Source organism: Vicia villosa, unplaced genomic scaffold, assembly GCF_029867415.1.
Source record: "Vicia villosa cultivar HV-30 ecotype Madison, WI unplaced genomic scaffold, Vvil1.0 ctg.000621F_1_1, whole genome shotgun sequence".
Classification (NCBI taxonomy): Eukaryota; Viridiplantae; Streptophyta; class Magnoliopsida; order Fabales; family Fabaceae; genus Vicia; species Vicia villosa.
In genome coordinates, this window is record NW_026705279.1 from 786,792 (window position 1) to 808,534 (window position 21,743).

Consider the following 21,743-nt stretch of genomic DNA (forward strand, 5'->3'; position numbering starts at 1 on the left):
ACATAAAGTTATGAAACACATTCATTATCATATTAATTCAAGTGACTAGTTATAGATTCAAAAGTCTTAATCTTAGATATTTTTCTTGTTAGATATTTTTGAATCTATTAGAGAAAAATATTTGTATAATATTTAAATTTGAACATTATTAGTATTATATTTTTTATAATATTATAAAAAATTAATTTTTGTAAATAAGTTATTTTTTAAAAATATTTTTGCATTTTTTATCTACCCGATCAATCCAACCCAAACCAATCCGTTGTTTCTCAGATCGGTTCGGTTTGGGCTTTATCGCAAAAATTTGTAAATCCAATCCAAACCAATCCATTTAATTTTAATCGGTTTGGGTATTGGATTCTCTCAAAACCGAACCAAACCGGCCCGCGAACACCCCTATCGTCGTTTAAGGACGCGTGGGATTACTCTGTTTGCCGCTTCGGCCTGCCCATTTGTTTGTGAGTGTTCGACAGACTTGAAGTGTTGTTTGGTTCCTAGTTTAGCGATGAACTCCTGAAACTTTTTATCAGTGAATTGTGTCCCGTTATTAGTGATGAGTGCTTGGAGTATGCCAAATTGGGAAAGAATGTTTCTCTTGTAGAAACAAAGTATATTTTGTGTTGTGATTTTGGCAAGGGCTTTTGCTTCTATCCACTTCGTGAAGTAGTAAACGCCGACTATCAGGTATTTGTTCTAGTACGACCCCGTGGTAAACGGCATGAGGATGTCCATGCCCCACCAGGCGAAGGGCCACGAGGATGAGAGAGTTTTAAGCTTGTTGGGTGGTTTTAGGTGCATATCTCCCAAGCGTTGGCATTTATCGCATTTTTTACGTGTTCTTTTGCGTCGAGTTGCATGGTGGGGCAATAGTAACCTGCTCGTAGGGATTTCCGCGTGAGGGATCCTACCCTGAGGTGTTGGGGGTTTATTCTTTCGTGGATCTCATGTAGGATGTCGGTGACCTTGGATTCCTCGACGCACTTAAGGAGGGGGATGGAGAATCCTCGTCTGTATAACTTGTCCTCAACCAAGAAATAGTCGCTAGCTTCGTGTCTAAATATGCTAGATTCTTTTTGGTTGGAAGGTACCTCCCTGTTGAGAGGTAGTTGTATACCGGGGTCATCCTGCAGTTGTTGTCACCGATAACGTTTACATCGAGAGTTGCTGAGGGATTTTCAATGCTCGGACTAGAGAGTATTTCTTGGATGACGGATTTGTTTCCTCCCTTTTTCTTCGTGCTTGCAAGTTTTGATAGGATGTCTGCTCGGGTGTTGTGCTCGCGACGATCATGCTTTACTTCGGCGGACTCATACTTTGCTATTTTTTCTCGGACCAGAGCTAAGTACTCGAAGATATTGTCGTTTTTGACTTGATATTCTCATACTTGAGAGGCGACGAGATGGAAATCCGTGTATATTTTTACCTCTTTAACTCCTAAGTCTTTGGCTAGGCGTAATTCCGCGAGGAGAGCTTTGTACTCTTCCTGGTTGTTCGAAGTTGGGAAGGATAAAGTGAGGGAAACTTTGATCAAGATGCCTTCCTCTTTCTCGAGGATGATGCATGCTCTGCTTCCTGTCAAGCTGGATGCTCCGTCGACGAAGATGGTCCACTTGTGGGCTCCGTTTGTCGTAGATTCCAGGACGGTCATTTCTGCCATAAAATCTACTAGTACTTAAGATTTAAGGGAATTTTGGCTCTCGTATCGGTTGTCGAACTCATAAAGTTCCAACAACCATTTGAGCGTTCTGCCTTCCATGTCGGGACGACCAAGCAGCTGCTTCAAGGGCTGGTCGGTTCGTACCACGATTGTGTGAGTTAGGAAATAGTGTCTCATCCTCCTCCCCGAATTGATGAGGGCCAAAGTTACTTTTTCGATTTGTTGGTACCTAAGTTCTGGGCCTTGTAGGGATTTTCTCGTGAAGTATATAGACTTATGTCCTTCTGGTTTTTTGCGGATGAGGGCCGAGCTGACGGCCTCGGATGCGACGACGAGGTAAAGATAACGTTGATACCCTTTATCATGTGCGCTCTTACGAGCAGAGGGATGATGGAGTTCTAGGAACCACCGAAGAGCTCCTCGTAATAGAAAGTGATGGGAGCTGAGCTTTCTCGACACTTGATGAGGGTAGAATTCTGGGCCGAAGTTGCATCTACCAGCTCTTCAAATTTCTGTTTCACCGATCTCACGGTGAGTTTGTTGAATCCCCTGCCGGATATGACCATGGTGGAGGGGAAAACTTCCCATGAACTATGTGTCGACAAGGAGGGAGGATGTTCGGCCTCGTTTGGGACGTAAAAGTCCCCATGTCAGGAGATGCTCATTGCAACCTGCATAGTAGCGGTGTCGTCAGAGGGTGGTTTTTCCTCCTCGACTTTTTGAGCTTCCTAGATTTCTTGCCGAGGAGCTTCCCTCCTTTTGGTGTATTGTTTAAGACGCCCGTCCCTGATGAGAATCTCAATGGCATCCTTGAGGTGGACGTATTCTTCAGTGACGTGCCCGTGGCTCTTGTGGAATCGGTAGTATTTGGTCCTGTCCGTGTTAGATTTGGAAGGTGTTTAATAAGGGAAGCGGACCTTAGCCTGGCGAAATTCTGAGTTTGTGCACTCAGACAGAATTCACTCGCGAGAGGACACTAGAGGTGTGTACTCGGCTAACCGACCAACAGGTCCTTTTCCCTCTCGAGGTTTGTGGGGCTTATCTCCCCTTCTCCTCTCTCCTCCCCGACGAGATGTGGAGCCATCGTGCCTCAGAACTTTGGCGCTCTTCTAGTACCGTGAGTCCCAAGCACTGTTAGCAGCTTATTTTGCCTCGTACTGAATATAGGCTTGATCCTGGAGGAGGAGGGCGTCGAGCGATTCCAGTGTTTCAATGTCGACCGCGTTGGAGAAGTCATTGTGGGGGAGTAGTCCCCGCTCGAGTAAGTATTTCTTCATGCGGTATTTCGTGGGGACCTGGACAGCTTCCCGATTGAATCTCTCAATGTAATCTCAGAGAGATTTGTATTTTCGCTGTATGATCGCCTCGAGCGTCGCCTCAGATTTCGGATGGCAGTGAGATGTGGTAAAATGCATTGAGAACCGTTGGCCTAGATCTTTCCAAGAGGTTATGGACTCGTAGACGAAGCTCTTGTACCAGGCCATGACACCCTTTCTAAAGGTAGTGGGGAGTAGCTTGCAGTTGATGCCCCTTTAATGCTGCGGTAGTCGAGCAGTCCATTGATGTTCTTGAGGTGCTCGTTGGGGTCAATCGTGCCATCGTACATCCCTAAGCTCGGTGATTTTTCAAGTCCCTTAGGCAAGGGAGATTCCATGATGGCTCGAGAAAATGAACCGCGATGGTCGTCTTCATCGCTCCAAAACGGCGACGGAGAGCGTCGCACCTCACTCGCTGAGGGCCATCGTCGTGTCGCGGCGTTGATTTCTTTGGTTGAATCTTTGCTTTGGGCTGTGGCGAATGACGATTTTTACCCCGTTGAACAACATTACTCTTCTTGACCCCCGGGGAGTGTCGATCCTCGTGGGGAGGAGCACGATTGTGCTGCTTGTTCTCTACGCCGCCGTGGAGAAGGACTTCAAGAATCGTTCCATTAGTGTCTCCGCGGGGGAGTGGGTTAACAACGAGCCTTCTCTAGGGCTCCGATCCTTTTGTTCGGCTAAAAGAGCAGAGTGTTGGTCTGGTTGAGCACCACGACCAAAGCCATCATAGTTGGGTCGACGTTGGGCGGCACTGCGATTAGTTGAAACCTTTCTGATGTCTTCTCCGGACTCTATCGGGTCTCGATGATCTGGACGGCGTCGTCAGCTGTGTCGTCGGAAAAGGGGGAGGTGCACTCTCTGTCCATCCTTATTGGGGAGCCTTTCTCTGCGAACGATATCTCGTCGCTGTTATGAGGGTTACACACAGGAGAGATGGCGCTTTTGCTACCGATGGTGAGGTTATTGCCGGGACCGGCCATAGTTTGTTATGAAGAATTTGTTATGGTCCTTTAGTTTCAGAGAAATAAGAACGGGGAAACAACCGTTCCCACAGACGGAGTCACTGATCTTACTGGGATCAGAATGTGAGGCGCGGTCGGCAATTGTCACGGACTGGAAGCAATCAACAGAGGAGAGGGGTGTACCTGCAAATACTCCGATGCCAAAGTCCATATCGGTTGCAGAGGTACAAGGATTAGGGTTAAAAAGTGTGAATACATGACCCTCCTTCAGAGGAGAGTATTTATAGCGAGCCCCCAGCGCAAGGCCAATGGTCTCCATTATGGACTGAAAGTACAAGCACATAATAGATGACTCTCAGGATTTCCACGTGTAAGTGGGGGTGAGCAACACGTGCTCACCATCCAGGGTCAATTGACTTGTGATTCTCGGAGACGTGGGCGGAGTTGCCCGTTACTGGAGCGAAACCGTCTTGCTTGTTGTGCAAGATGCGGGAGGCAGTTGACGACGTGCTTCTCGGGTGAGGAGGACGTGGAAAATGTACTCTCCACTAACTCTAGCAGATTGAGCCAGTGTCTTGAATCATACTCAATGCGAATATGGATTGGACTCTGTCCGAAGATGGACCAGCTTTAGGTACAATCCAGAACAACAATATTTTGAAAAGCAAATCAATTGTAATCTCTAAAACAAAGCTACCATATGATCAACAAAGTTTTAACCTTTTCATGTTAAATATAATAAAAAACTTCTTTTTATTTTTTTATTTTTGAAGTTTTTATATTTTTATATGGTTAAAGAGGTAGTAAGAGTTTACCATGGGAAGTTTTTACCGTAGCATTGTCTTCGTTAAGAGATTCCTTGTATCCTCCCTAAGACTCTATATATAAGCCTTTTGTTTTGTAAGACTCTATCGATATAAGCTTTTTGTTTTGTGATGATTTTAAATATTGTTTAATTTAGATTTAGTTTAACGTTATGATTAAAATCAATTTTTTTCTTAATTTTTTTTAATAACGTGACTGTTATGATTTGATAGTATAAAAAAATCTTTATAGTGATGGTGGTGCATATAATATAAGTAATATTTTTCTTTTAGTCAAATTATGCTTTGGTCAATCGATCTTTATTTTTTACGTCCCTACAAACTGTATTGTCTGGATTTTAATTTTTTTTCTGTATATCTTGCTTCTACTTATTATTTTATGAAGGAAATATTAAATGAATAACATTTTGTATTATATTTTTAGTTTTGGTACAAGGATTAATCAGGGGCAATTCCGACTTTTTAGAAGTCCGGGACAAATAAAAAAATGGATTCTTAACAAAAAAAATATGTTTTACTCTTACTCGCCTCAAAAATGAAAAGAATCTTGGAGAAAATATAAAAACATAACGAAACCCGCTAGGTACAAATTGCTTATTAAAAAAAAAAAACTATAAAAAGAATTTCAATATAGATAATAAGTCATATAAGTCATATGCAAATCATTAAAGAATTTAAAATCGAAATATAATTAATTGAATTAAGAATAAAATCTTGTAAGTGCCTTAATTGCTCCAATTTTTAAACTTAATTGATAAAAAATTATTTTAATAATCAGATAAATAATAAATCAAAATACAATTGATAATGAATTTGATTTCATCATAAAAATATGATAATAAATGAGCTAATTGTATGACAAATTTTTAAATATTTAATTATAATATATAAATAATTTTTGCTGAAATAAATTAAAATAAAATTGCAAAAAAATACAATAAATAACTATCAAAGATAAAATTTGATTTAAAATCTCATTATAAATTTTAATTGATTATATAAAAATTATTTTATAATTAATATTTAATAAATAATAATTATCACAAAAAAATTATATAGAAATTTATTTGCAAACTTATAGAATTAGGTAGCAATTTTTTTTGTAAAAAACTAATAATTAAAATTTGTAAAGCACTAAGACCATCTCCAATGGTGCAACTCATTTTTGAGTTCTTTATGGGTCCCACCAGTCATATCATCTTAAAATAATTTATTTAATATTTATTTTATTGGTGTAATTCAAATGGGTCCCACAACTTTACCTCATAAATTAATTTGATTGGATACCACAATATTTTACTAGTTGCATTGCAATGCAACTCTACTATGACATGGCAAATTGATTCAATATTTAATTATTATATTAATGTCTAGTTGGAGAACTCATTGAAAAATACTACCATTGGAGATGCTCTAAGTATCGAACAACCATCACTAAGAGCATCTCCAATGGTGAACCCATTTTTTGGTTCCTTGTGGGACCTATTAAGCAACGTCAGCTTGAAGCAACTCAACTAATTTTTCGCTTCAATGGTGCAACTCTTAAGAACCCATATTGGGTCCCACAATTTTACTTTATTTATTAATATTTTATTCATATTAAATTTTATAGCAATTTATTAATATTGGGTCCCACATTAAAATGAAGAAAGAACCGTTGCATGCTAGGTGAGCCACAAGCAATTAGTTGTTTAACGGTTTCACCAAACAAATATAATTATAATTACATTATTATAAATTCTTAACCCCTATTTTTTTGAGGTCCTCGGTTTTGGGCCTGCCTACTCCGGCCAGGGCCGCCCAGGGATTAGTGTATGACAATTTTTTTAGAGATTTTCTTTGGAGATCCTCCAGCAAAAAATAAAAAATACCCCTATTTCGGAAATGCATTTTCGAAGTAATTTTTTTTCAAAATTTTTCAAGAATTCGAAAATATACTTCCGAAAACATCAAATGGGGGGTGTTTTCGAAGATGCATTTCCGAAAACACTTTTTCACATTTTTGGATCTTTTCGGAGATACATCTCCGAAATATGCAGAAATTGTTTTATTTTTGTGTTTTTCTAAACAACGTTTAGTCCCGTATTTTTAATTAAACGAAAACGCTTGCAGTAAACAGTGCTTGATACAAATAAAATATAACCCGAATAAAATAAGCGACATATCAGCATAAAATACTAATATTATTTATACAAGCTGAATAAAATACTAATAGTGTGCGAAAATATATGTAAATGTCAAGAAATACAAACCGAATACAATAAAGTCCAAGAAAAATAAACCGGAACCCCCTAATGAGTATGCCTAACCCTAACGCCTTGGGACCTCCTCTGCCTGGTATATGCTGCCGCACCGCCCACGTCACCGACCATCCTCTCCATGACTGCAACTGCCTCTGGACCGCCCTGCGCGATGATACCTCGGTCCAATGTGTCCCGCCCAAGCATCTTTATCCGCTGGCATATCGGTAGGAGATCAGTGCCATGGTCATCCTCAACTTGTTGGTTCTCCAAGATCTCCTCATATGCTGGCCTAGGAGCGTCGGGTGTCATCAGAGGATGTGACACCCGATAGAACCATGTCACGTACCCCTCTACACAATGCCACTCCCGGGTGGTCTGCATGCGACGATACTCCTCCGGGACCAAATGATGCGCCCAGTCCTCAAATATGGCAGTGAGCTCCACTCGGGTAACTATATCGGGAGCAGCCTCAAACGGTGACCTCGATATCATCTCCACACGTCCAAACTGCCGCATGCACCGCTCTGGCAGATACCTCACCATGGTGTTGGCCCCGTATGCCAACCAGCCAGAGTATAACGCGATGCGGTCAAATGGAACAACATCAGTGTAGTCACTGAATGGCATCCAACGAATGTCATCGTGAGTTGTGCGGTCGAGGTACCCGCGATATGGTCCCACTACGTTGTTCCCCCTTTGGAGAACGTATCGGGCGGCCCTAGGAAAAGCGTCATCGTACGCAGCATCAATGGCGAAGCCGTGGATGCGGGGGAAGTTGGAGATGATCCAGCCCTGAAACACAAATACGATAACATGTTAAAAATAAATACGAACCTTAAATAAATGTGAAATAATTAAAAAGAAACGTACCGTCAGGAGTGTGGCAGATCCAGTCAACTGCCTAGTCCTCCAATTGGAAGCTTCATTCAGCTTTTGGTATAGGTATACCAGAATAGCTGACCCCCAGTTCCACTGGTGAATGGTAGTCAGGTCTATCAAGTAGCGGAGACAAGTCACGTCGACGTATGTTGCACTCTTGTCCACAAAGAGTGCAGTGCCTACCAAAAATATGAACCAACATCGGAGAGCGCATGCACGGTGATACCCCGTAAAAAGCTCGTTCTCCGCCTGCTCGGACTCGGCCGCCGCCACCAGGTGGTTCTCATACAGCTCTCTCAAGCTAGAGAATCGGATATGGGCCCCACTCGTCGTCCTACACTCAAACTCAGCCATGTATGGGTCCATACCCAAATAGTCGACCATCCACTCGATCGCCTCGACCCTCTGGATCCGAGAATGGTGCATCAGTCTTCCTTTGATCGGCAGGTGGAGCAGACAATGAACATCGTGTAATGTGATTGTCAACACCCCAACCGGTAAGTGGAAAGAAGATGTCTCCCGATGCCACCGCTCCACGAAAGTCCCCTGCATGCCGTGGCTGATAGTGGTATACCCGGTCATGCACAACCCACCGAGCCCGGAAGCAGTCACCACATCATTAAATCACTGCGCCTCTGGTTTAAATAGATCAAAAATCTTCCGCGCGTGGTTCACCATTTTTAGCGTCGCCCTTTCCTATTACAACAAAAACAAAAACAAAAAAGATTGTTAATTAGATCGTGAAGAAAATGTGAAATAAAAAGGTAAATAAAAAACAGTTAAATAATAAAGTCGGTTTAATTAAAAAATATCTCTCTCTCCCAGACACATCGAGCGACGTGCTCGTGGTAGGAAATCAGCACAGAAGTGTCCGTAGACCCTCCCGGTCAGCCTTCCTCCTCCTCCCCGTGCGTAGTCTACCTCGTCCCTGCGTCGATGCCAGCTGCGCCGCCCGCTCATGTCTAGCTGACGCTGTCTGTGTCTCTCTGCCCTGTCTAAGTCATGAGGTGCGGGGTTGCCTGCCATTTTCCTGAAAAATTGAAACAATAAAAAAAATTTTTTTTGGTTAAATTCGGAAGTACATTTCCGAAACTGGTTTGGGAGGTGTTTTCAGAAATGTACTTCCGAAACCCCCCTGCGAACACCATTGTTGCAGAACCTTCCCCCATTGCCCTAAGTGGTTCAAAATGCAAATTTTCCTATCTAACTTTACTCAATGACATATAATAACTTAAATATACTACATTTTACTAATTTCTAACACCCCTTTTATCAAATTCAATCCTAAATTTCAAGTTTTGAAAACTTACAGATTTGAGGTGTTGTTGGAGGTGCTTTAGAAGTGGTCTTTGAATATTGAAGAGCAATAGAATGTTGTTTTCAAGTAGCCTTTGTAGTGTGAAATGCAAATGCTTGAGAAATCCAGAAAATTTGAAGTTTTAGGGTAAAATGGAAATGGGGGGAGGCTGTTTTGTTTAAACAGCAAAACACGCATTTTTTCGAAAATGCATTTCTGAAGTGGTGTTTTCAGAAATGTATTTCCGAAATAAAAGGGCATTCTGGAAAATTCACCACGGGTGACCAAGAAGACTAGGGGGTCTATAAAGAAATTCTCTTTTTTATAGACTTCCATGAGGTGAGGACCCCTGCTAAAAACCACAAAATACCCTTTTATTTCGGAGATGCATATCCAAAATGACCCATTTTCACATTTTCAATTATTTCGGTTATGCATCTCCTAAAGCACTTATTTTCTAATTTAAACGATGGATTTAAAATGTCAGGTGTTTTTTCGGTGATGCATCTCCGAAAAAATCCTTCCCAAAATTTTGGATATTGGTTAATTGGGATATGCATATTCGAAATATCCCAACATTCTAAGTTTTACGTATCAATTTTATTAACGCACAATTTAAAACACAAACTAAATAAAATAAAGATGATAAACCGTACATTCAACCAAAAACCAAAAATACATCGTTAAATAAAAGAATATTAATATTTCAAATATGTCATTGGTAAATTAATCGATCAATTACATGTTACTATATATATTAACACACAAATTAAAACACAAATTAAATAAAAGAAAGATGATAAACTGTATATTCAACCAAAAACCAAAAATACATCGTAAAATAAAAGAATATTAATATTCCAAATATGTCATTGGTAAATTAATCGATCAATTAAATGTTATTATATATTATATTATAAAATATTAATATTTCTTTTGCTTTATTATATTAAATAGATATTTTGATTATAATAGTATATATTTAATTAATACAATTAATTATAATATTAATACAATTGATTCACTTTGATTTTAATTTTTTAATCAATAGTGAGTTTTTTTCGGATATGCATATCCGAAAAATTCCAAGATAAAAAATTGAGTTATTTCGAAAGTGCATATCCGAATTCACTTTTTTTCTTTTAAAAAGGTGATATTTTCGGATGTGCACATCTATAATCATTTTTTTTTCAAAAAATTATGTATTCGAAAATGTACTTCCGAAATATAAAAACATTTATGAAATTTTGCTGCGAATTACTAATAAGATAAATATGTATATAAATAAATTGTCTTAGTGTATTAATAGAACAAATAAACCACCAGCGTAGTTCAAGAGATTTGAATCAGTTGAACTTACGATTCAAAAGAAGTTCAAAACTTCAACAAAGCATAACAAAAAATGCTAATTAGTTACAATTTATTATGATTATAAAAATAAATAAATTTAAATTCATTCCTCTACATTTATTCTCTTATCCCTACAATTTTTAAAATATTTTTATTTTATCTTATTAACTAGCAGAATTTTGCAACTCCATATAGTATAATTTGTCTTATTAACTAGCAGAATTTTGCAACCCCATATTGGAAGTACTTCGAAAAAAATCATTCGGTACGTTTTTATTTATTTATTGGATAACTTGAAATGTTCTTTGGTGTGCATTTTTTTTATTCGGAGAACTATGTGATATGTTATCTAATTTGTAATCTTTACCAAATAATTTGGTTTAACGTTATTTGGTGACTTTACCATTAAGTAATTCCATATATTTTTTGTTTTGATTATTGTAAATTTTTTTATGTTGCACAAATATGAAAATCTCTTTATAAATATGCGATACAAATTAAATATATGTAAATATTATTTATGTATTTTCAACTACACAAAGATTCGTTACACGTGAAGTGGTAATAAGGTGTATTAAGGAGGTTGAAATCAATAAAATATCTGTTATCATCACTCGTTCGTATACCGAAACAAACAAGAGATAGAGAAACAACAAAGTAATATTTGATCATGATAAATGTGAGAAATACAAGGAAACAAATAGTTGAACACAAAGTACCATTAAAAAATGCGGCAGTCCATTCAGAATCAGATCAGCACCGTCAAAAGATGATTATGGATGGAAAATTGATGTAAAATATGGACTGCATAACCACAGTTTACCTGATAGACTAGAAGGTCATTTGTTTGTTGGACGGGGAAGCGCAAATGAGCAACAACATGTTGATTTGACAAAGCGTCATGTTCCTCCCAAACACATATTGTTGATCTTGCAAGAGCGAGATCCAAAGAATTTCACTTGGATCACGTAAAAGTATAAACATAAGAGTAAGTTACAAAAGAGATAAGAGGTCTTAGAACTGAGATACAACATTTGTTTAAGCTGATAGAAAATGCAGGCTATGGATAAAGTGAATATGGTTGACCCATGGTTCGTCAAGACTTGAATAAAGAAATAAGAGAATAAAATAGATCAAGTTTAAATGATAAGTTATTTGGAAATCAGTTATTAGAAGTGATAGAATCTTCCATGATATCACCTTTAGGTCCTCAGCCACCAGAGAAATGGATGACAATACCATATATGAGTTATTTGGTAGCGAATCAGTATAATGTCATTCTCGCCAGTTTAAGCTGTGCATGACTTTCTTTTCTATGATGAGATCACATTCTCCAACTGTATCCATTTATTGCACTGGTTTTGTAAACCAAAATTATTGGGTTCAGGTACTTAAATATTATGTTTGTTAATATTAATGTAAATATTAATTTGATGTAAATATTAATGTTTGCGTTATTTTTTAATCAGGTAGAAATGAAGGAAGGGTTTCCAATTCTAGAATTCATATTGGATTGGAAGAAATTTTGTTTCCCGGTAGCAACATCTTGGATGTTAGGATTTGCGGGACAAATACAACAGTGGCAACAAGTTATGCCTGTAGTACCAAACACTATTAGCTTAGCATAATACCAAATACTGTAAGTAAGCTGAACATCCATTCCAGCTTATAATAAGCACCCCTGCAAGCAAAATCATATACTACTTGTTGGACTTGAGAATTCACACAAGAGGAGGGAGGGGGTGAATTGTGTGGTTTGGAAAAACTTAGTTTTACATTTTTTTCCATATTAAAAATAGAAATTGAAAAACTCAGGCAGTGAAAAGTAAATAGCAGAAAATAAATCGATGAATTAAAAAGTTAAGGAAGAAGAAGAACATCAATAATTATAGAGGTTCGGTCAAATCAAAAGGACATAATCCTCTCCCAAGAGTTGATCTTGAAAGTTTTCAATAATAATTGAGAGCTTTTAGTATGAAAGACTCACGAACCCCCTTATACGAGGAAATAATGGTTGATCTTCAACCGAATATTGTAAGACGATGGATGTGGCTGTTTGCATCTTTCTTCAATATATTATTTAGAGTGAAGAGGCCAATCTTTCTTCCAATAGTGAATCGAAGCGGTTAGTCTTCTTTCCACGAACACGGACTTTGGAGCGGTTAGTCTTCTTTCCACGAACACGGACCTTGGAGCGGTTAGTCTTGTTTCCACAAACATGGACCTTGGAGCGGTTAGTCTTCAAGTTCCAAAACATTTGAGCTTAATATCTTGGTTTTAACAGGGATAACAAAAAATATATGAGCTTTTAACCGGGCTGTTATCGAAACTATGAAACTTAAAATATTGGGCTGAGCTTCAACCTCTCTTGGTTTTGACTGGGCTGACTAAGAACCTAGGAATATTTTAAGACGGGCAAATCTTCAACCAAACCTAAGACTAATCACACAATCCCCAAATATAAGCTTTTTATAGGATGAGCTTATAACCTAGATAAATCCCTAAATGGATAATATTCAACCAAGGTGTATACAAAAGATTCCCTTGGTGAATTTTATAATTCTACCATTTCTAGAATTACAAATATATCCTCACTCACAAAAGAATTTTTCTCACAAAGGCATTTGGCTAAAACATTTAGTGAGAGAAAGTTAAATAAAACTTTAGAGAGAGAGTGTGTGAGAGATGAAAGTATCAAATCACGATTCTGGATGATTTGAAATGAGAAATGAGACCTCTATTTATAGGCAAGAGGCTGACTCAAAAAGGAATTTGCACTAAACACATTTTACCGTTAGCTAATTGATTAGAACAAGTAACTAATCAATAAGATGATGCAAATATACGTTTGTAAGTTCTAAAAATGAAAATTTAAGATATCTAGTCGTTGCACAAAATCAAGGCGCATTAAAACTTGCTTGGGTCTTAATTTTTTTCATTTCTAATCGATTGGGCAAATGTTCTAATCGATTAGAAAAGTCAAAATTTTGCCCATGGCTTTTTTGACTTCTCCCATTTCATCTAATAATACTTCCAGATGTTTCTCAAAGATTTTTTTTGGGTAAATCATTTAGAAAAAGGTTTTATTGTGTGTCTGTGTCTCTGTTAGCCTTGTGATTTTAAGGAAACAAGCCTTTACTTAACATATGATAACTCACTTACTAGACTAGGAGATTACTCCTTTTCAACTAGCTTTTGCCATGTGCAGCTCTTTAAATTAACACTGCTTGTGATCTCTTGATATGAGGCTTTATATTATTTATATTTAATTTGCCCTCATTGGATAGTCAAGTTTATCAAACCATAATACTTAGGTTTGCATGTTTGACCGCTTAATTGTTCATGCTTGATTTATCATAGTTGTCATCATGGTGGTTGTCATCATCAAAAGTAGATGTCATATAACATGCAAAACAAGGTTCCACTTTCTCCCCCCTTTTGGTGATGACAACACATCTCTCAGGGAGGTGATAACACAAACAATATATTTTAGAGTATAGAACTCCCCCCGAGTTAGATAGAAAATATACCCTCCACTGAGAGTATACTTCTCCCTCTTTGTCAAAATAAAAAGGCGGGTAAAAGATGCACTTGCGAGAAGTAAATATTCAAAACAAGAGAAATTTAGACATTTAAGATAGAGAAATCAACACACTCATTATTATTGAAAAGTTCAAAATAAAGAAGAGAAATTTGCTGAATTGAAACATATGAAAGTACGAAAAGAACTTGCAGGATACAAGGAAAATACTTAAGTGATACTATTCTGCATCAAGATCATCAAAAAAGAACATGTCATGAGATAAATTTGGATATGTTAGAGATCAGGTGACGAACTATGAAGTCGATCTTGTCATTGATAACATATATTTTTCAACTTATGATTTTTAAGAGGCTTTGGTTGTTAGTATCCGAGGGAAGTTCTCTGAGCTATTTATTTCTACGGTTATCTCCTTGATTTTGGCTTTTCTTTACTTCTCATCTAATGGTTCATATTCAGCGATCTTTCCATATCGTGGTTGTTTCTTCCTTGAACTCATCAACTTTAAATTTGAACCATGTTACTTCTAGAATCTCTGTGACTAGGTTTCCATATGGTAGGTGTGAGCATTTTTAGTTGCTTTCTATAATGTCGTTAATATCTTGTCGTGCCCAACTAACCTTGACCTTATTTTCTATCAGCCACACAACTTCCACATCTACTTGGGTTAGGCAACCAAATTTACCTTTTATAGGAAATTGGATATGACTCATAACATAGAGAATCATTAGGCTTCTAGGGTAGATGTATTAAAAAGTGAATGGATAAGGTATGTGTGACGAAGGTTCTTTCGCGAGGGAGAATACAATAGTGATGTAGTTGTATCTGTTGACTTTGTCTCCAAGTTCATTGATTCCGTCTTCATAAGGAAGATTTATCAACTTTCTAAATTCTTCTACTGAGAGATTTATCTCGTACCTTCTTACCCTTCTTTGAAGTATTCTGTCGATTGGATGAAGGTTTAATAAGAACATCTTTACAAGGAATGTATAGATTCTTTTTTAATGCATAGAGAAAAAGCAGAAAAAGTCGAGTTCTATCAAGTAAATTTTGTGATGTATAGATTCTTTTTGAATGTATACTTTTTGAACATAAAAAGTGTGCTAGTTAAGGTTTTAAAAATTGAGAAATGATATTTGGATATAATTTTTTTATTCTATCTAGTATATTTTGTGTGTATTTTTGTAATGTGGGTTAGGTATTGAAAGTAAAAAGTATTAATTATAGAGATAAAAACATATAATGTCACAAATAACATTAATATTTTGATGTTGAAACAATGTAGTTGTTAAAAATTATCCTTGAAACATGAAATTATGTTGAATAAGTTTTATCAAAATTCTCTTTTGGGTGGGGAACGTTTCATTGAATTGCTACACCATTATATTTCTCATTTATTTTCTTGCAGTTTTTTTTTTAGAAAGGTTTCATTGAACCTAATCCATCTATTTTAACCGAAGCATGTGAATACCGGTAAAAATAACCATATTTTTTTCTTCTCTTTTTAAGGCATTGTATGCTTTGTGTATTGCATAGACTCTTAACATTTAGCACTTAATTGAAAGACGTCTTATTCGGTTGTAGAAAGTGATTGTTTATAAACTTTTTTAAGTCTTGATTTATCAATTTCAAACATGAAATTCTTTTTTTATGTAACAAAACAATACGTCACCAATCTAAACTAAAGAGCTATAATACAAATAGGGTTCAATCAATGTACTTTCATAAGCAAAAGAGTATAAATATAAGAATGGTGTTATTTAGAATAACGTATCTCTATTTCATTTCTATGAACCTCGTACTACCAAAATCCATGTCCACTAAATCAACTTTATCAACCTTAATGACTTTGACGTGACAATTTATTATATATGCTTTTGCACACAAAAAACATTAAATCAATAAAATATAACAAAATATAAAGTGAACAATCAAATACCATAAAAATTTATTAATCATAGTATCCAGTACACAATTATGTAATGTTAGCTTTTATATTTAAATAAATTTGAATTTTGAATTAATTTTGCAAGAGGCGTCAATAGTGGACATACATGTCTTTTTAATGAATACCAAATTAAGAACTCTCCAATAAATAAATAAATAGTACATATTTTAACTTATCTAAAAGAACAAAAAAATAACTTCACGTTATATATTTGGTCACAAAATGCATCATGACTGCACGCAATTTCTAATATTCATCTGGGTGATCAGTTAAGCGATTGTGGCATTCGTAAGGAAGACCATGAGCAAAACGTATAAAATCACGACAATAGTCATAAACAATCAATTTTGTATAAATCTCTTTGAGCTTCTTCCTTGTTTCACCAGTAAGACCTTTATTTTCTCCATCATTGAAACCTAAGCAATTATTTGATGGACTAGGAATGCATGCATTGACATTAAAGTTTCTAAATCCAGCCGTGAATGGAGCCTTTGACCAATCAATTTTCACCTGTCCCCCTCTTGTTGCCCATGAATCTCCATTCCATAGTGTTGTGTATAATTTCATTGGTTGCCTTGTTGGGAATGCAACACCGATGTTTTGTCTATTATGTATCACTCTTATGGGTATGTTATCCACCAATATTCTGCATAGATGCCAAACACATGATATAATTATATGTATATATATATATATATATATATATATATATATATATATATATTGTTTTGTTCCATATATAGAATTATATTTTTTCATTGTTTTAGAAAGAATTTTTGTTATGGGGATCATTATCTTGTCACTTAGATCAAGGGGCATATATTAATTATAATGATAGAATCATGTAATCTTAGGATTTGGGTTTCGTGCGGTGTGATTACACGCAATCATCAATTTTGGTCAATTTATGGAGGTTCCAACTCACATTTAATTTCTAATTGGTGTTATTGATTGTTAATGTATTAAAATCTTGTGTAATTTAGTATTGAATTTGTAATACGTGTTAACTCGGGTATTAAGTCTAGTAGAAATTAAGGTTAGATGGTGCTTCAAAATTTAAATTAAGCAGTGAGAGGTGCCACATTTAGTGGATGACATGTCTTGAATAAAACTATGTACCTTTAGTGAACCAAAACGTGAAAAACGAAATAAAAAATATTCCTAATAAATTTTATGAAAACTTACTTAAATAATGAAGAACTTACATTATGCGCTGAGGATTCCAATCAATTGAGTAAATGTGAAAGTCTTTTGTGGGATCAAACCAAAGATAGAATTGCACCTCACGACCTCCATTACCATTGGCATATAAATTGGTTGAGAGAATATATGGATCACCAGATAAGTTGCCCAAAAATTCCATATCAATCTCATCATGGTGTGGTCCTTGAGAACTTAGCTGCATATGTACATATATGTGAAATTAAATAATCATACAGTAAGTAAAAGTTCCTTAAATTATGCAATGTGTTATGTGTATGTGTAACCGTAATGGTATTAACTTGTTTTCCATAGCTATAATTGTTGCCACAATATAACAATTTGAATTGGCTACTGTCATAAATCTTACACATTCATGTGGTTAGCTCATCGATGACAGTTGGATCAAGATCAAACAATATATATATATATATTTCAAATTTGATAATTTTAGAGTTTAAAATATAAAAATCTATTTGATTCATGCATTGTTTGATCTTGATATAAGGGTCACCGATGTGCCAATTGTGTGAATTTTTACCAAAATATAAAGATTTGCAGTGCAACATCAATTGTAATTTAAAACTATTATAAATGTGAATTAAGAGTTTTCAAATATTAGTGTAATTCTGGAATAAAGTGCATACATAATATGCAGTGACAGTGCCTGCAGAGTTTCCTGGCACAAGTTTGATTTGCATATCAAATCTTCCAAACAAATATTCATTCTTGGTACCAATGCCTGAGCCAGAATTTTTATCCATTGTAAGTGTCATACAAATGCCACCATCTTGTATGTTAGCCCTTTTATCTCCAAATAAAATGTTAAAATCAGTGTTGAAATTTCCACCAAATGCAATTGTGCTAAAGGTTAAGCATAAGCAAAGCAAGAGAAAAATATAGTTATTGGCATATGAAGAAGCCATAATTAACTAATGTTTCACTTTGTTAAAATTGATAAATTTAAATTTTGAAAATTTGTATTTAAATTGAAGTTTGTATTTACACAGTTGTCATAATATGTGTAAAATGTAACACCCTTCTAATACCCCGCATAAATAATAAACAATAATCAGAGTAAACATGAAAAGGGCATTACAACTTCCAAATAATTAAACAATAATACTCATGTCATGCCATAAAAGAGAACGTCAACCAAATTTATTCAGATCATCATGTTTAACACAGCGGAATTATCTTTAACATCTGAATAACAAACAGGCAAGTCACAGACTTAAAAACACCAACATAGGAAATCCACCCAAAATAGAAAGAGTTTAACAAGTAACTCTAAACGACGCCCCCAGTGTTACACGACCAGAGCATGACACAGACCCAACTGACTCTAACGAACTACTTGACGAGCTAATCCTCACCAAGTACGAGAGCTACTCTTCAATCTGAAAAATAACAACAGTAAGGGTGAGTCTCATTCACATTTAACTAATGTTATAAGATATAGATAATAAAATATCATTTCACATGCCATTCACCCAATCACAGTTATGATCAGATCCAAACCATACAATCAGTAAGCAAACAACCAAATTAACACATATTATAACATTGGACAATCTTCCATTCATGTTATAATAGCAAAACAGCCTAATGCAATGCAACTACATGCATGTGGTACCAAAATCTGGGATAACCCAACTCACCGACCCACCATCGTCAAGGATACGGTGACACCCACTCACTAATTCCACACAATGGGAATTAGCTACCACTGATCCACCATCGTCAAGGACCAGCCACATAATGATTATGAATGCATGCATCAACCATAACATGCTCATCACCCACATAAATCGATCAATGTCATAATCATCAATAAAACACATATTTCATACCAACAATACATGTATAATAAACACCAGTTATAACCACAACATCATACAGGTAAGACATTCATTAGTGTACCTATAAGCATATCCCACCACAAACAAATAAGATCGGGTGTTTTAAAAATAATTCAAGCCACAACTCAAAACACCATTTGATTATATAAATTATTTGATTAGCTTCACTGTACTCGAAACGGCACCAAAATCCAGTTTACGGTTTAAAAGTTACACATTTTTAAACTTTTCAAAACGGCCTATCGCCAACAGCACGCGGCGCCACACACAGTTCGCGACGCGGAACGAATAGGAACTACGCCTTCGCGGCGCAAACAAGGGTTCGCGGCGCGGAACGAATAGGAACTACGCCTTCGCGGCGCAACCAAAGGTTCGCGGCGCGTACTGAACACAACACAACTTCCTGGCTTTCTGCCAAGCAGTTCACGGCGCCAACTCCTGGACGCGGCGCGAACTGGCGATTTCCAGAACTCCGAATCGCAGAAAACAGCCTGCGATTTTTCCCTTCCTTCACCAATTCATTACCAAACCAATCCCATTCCAACCAAATTTGCATACAGTGAAACAAACACATATTATAACACATTTATAATACATTCAACCATCCAATTAACACCATACATGGTCAATACAATCATTATGTATCAATCCTCCCAAAACCTAACACTTCTATAACCTAAGCACAACCCAATTGATACGAATAACACGATCAAATTCTATCATACTACCTATAATCCCATAATAGAAGATAAACGGAAGAGTCCCCCTCACCTGAAGGTTGATTCTTCGCTCTTCCTCGTGTCGCACTTCTCCGCTCCTCTTCTCTTTTCACGTTCAGACTCTTCTCTTCTCCTTAGTTCTATTCCTCTTTCCCCCAATTCCTCTATTTTGTGGAAAATAAAATAAAACTATTTTAATTAGTAATAGGGCCTACCAATACACCCCCCTCTTTACTAAAAGCGACACTGGCCCATTAGTCTCATTATTCCCATTTTTCTCAGTTAACTCAAATAATTCTAATATTTAATCCAAAAATTAATTAAATTAAATAAAGAATTTTATGGGGTGTTACATAAAACGCAACAGATTTTGATCAATTTAGTTGTCTAAAGCTCAATGTTACAATGACATCTCACAAGTCACTGTTATTGTTGAAAGTTACACCTCAACTTTATTGAGGAACTAAAAAAAGGTTTTAATTAGCAAATAATTTTTAAGGCAAAAGTATTGTTTCCTCTTTAGATTTGTTTGAATGTTTAATGTTGAAAAGTTGGATTCAAGTCAAAAGCCCAAAATAGGAGCATATTATACTTGAATGAGAGATATTATGGAACGGGGGTTCTTAGCATTAGAGGTGCAGCAAACACATTAAAATAAAATAAAACTACACGTTGAGAAATCATTCTCCCAAAAATTATTATTTTTACTTATATGATTACGTAAAATTTATGTTTGGCTATCACAATAAAATATAGTTAGTTACTCTAAATAAGTTTATTCGTCAAAAATTAGGAGAAATATAATAATAAAAAATTAATACCTGTTTGATACTCTTATTTCGTCTTATTTCGGCACTTATGATATCCTAAATATTTATAGAGATTTATTAACAAAGAAAATTGTAATGACAACACTAAAAAATAAAATGGACAATGAACTTCTTGCAAATGACTTTATTGTTTTTCATGAAAATATATACAACGTTAGTTATTGATGAAATTTAAGTATTTTTTTATAAGCATGAATTTGAGTCTTTTGTTGATATATTATATTTTGGGTTAATTATATTTTTGGGCCTCTTATTATATCTACTTTCATTTTGAGTCTCTACAAATTTTCTCTTTTCAATTTTAGTACATTAAACACAGGCATACGTGACAATCATTTGCCCTCATTGGATTGTCAAGTTTATCAAACCATAATACTTAGGTTTTCATGTTTGACCGCTTAATCGTTCATGCTTGACTTATCATAGTTGTCATCAGAGTTGTCATCATGGTGGTTGTCATCATCAAAAGTAAATGTCATATAACATGCAAAATAAGGTTCCACATTCTCCCCCCTTTTGATGATGACAACACATCTCTCAGGGAGGTGATAATACAAGCAATATATTTTAAAGTATAGAACTCCCCCCCGAGTTAGATAGAAAATTTACCCTCCACCGAGAGTGTATTTCTTCCCCTTTGTCAAAATAAAAAAGGCGGGTAAAAGATGCACTTGCGAGAAGTAAATATGCAAAACAATAGAAATTTAGACATTTAAGATAGAGAAATCAACACACTCATTCTTATTGAAAAGTTCAAAATAAAGAAGAGAAATTTGCTGAATTGAAACATATGAAAGTACTAAAAGAACTTGCAGGATACAACGAAAATACTTAAGTGAGACTACTCTGCATCAAGATCATCAAAAAAGAACATGTCATGAGATAAATTTGGATATGTTTGAGATCAAGTGACGGACTATGAAGTCGATCTTGTCATTGATAACATATATTTTTCAACTTATGATTTTTAAGAGGCTTTGGTTGTTAGTATCCGAGGGAAGTTCTATGAGCTATTTATTTCTATGGTTATCTCCTTGCTTTTGGCTTTTCTTTTCTTCTCATCTAATGGTTCATATTTAACGATCTTTCCATATTTTAGCTCATGCTGCATT

The 21,743-nt window shown here is 35.9% G+C and overlaps 1 protein-coding gene across 1 annotated transcript; it reads right to left on the bottom strand.

Moving 5' to 3' along the window:
• Positions 1–16,266: 16,266 nt before the first annotated feature.
• On the bottom strand, positions 16,267–18,146 carry LOC131629846 (xyloglucan endotransglucosylase protein 1-like). Its single transcript, XM_058900647.1, has 3 exons — positions 17,868–18,146; positions 17,226–17,419; positions 16,267–16,666 (listed from the first exon to the last, which is right to left on the bottom strand). The coding sequence occupies exons 1-3, from the start codon at positions 18,144–18,146 to the stop codon at positions 16,267–16,269; spliced, it is 873 nt and encodes a 290-aa protein (XP_058756630.1).
• Between the last annotated feature and the right edge of the window lie 3,597 nt (positions 18,147–21,743).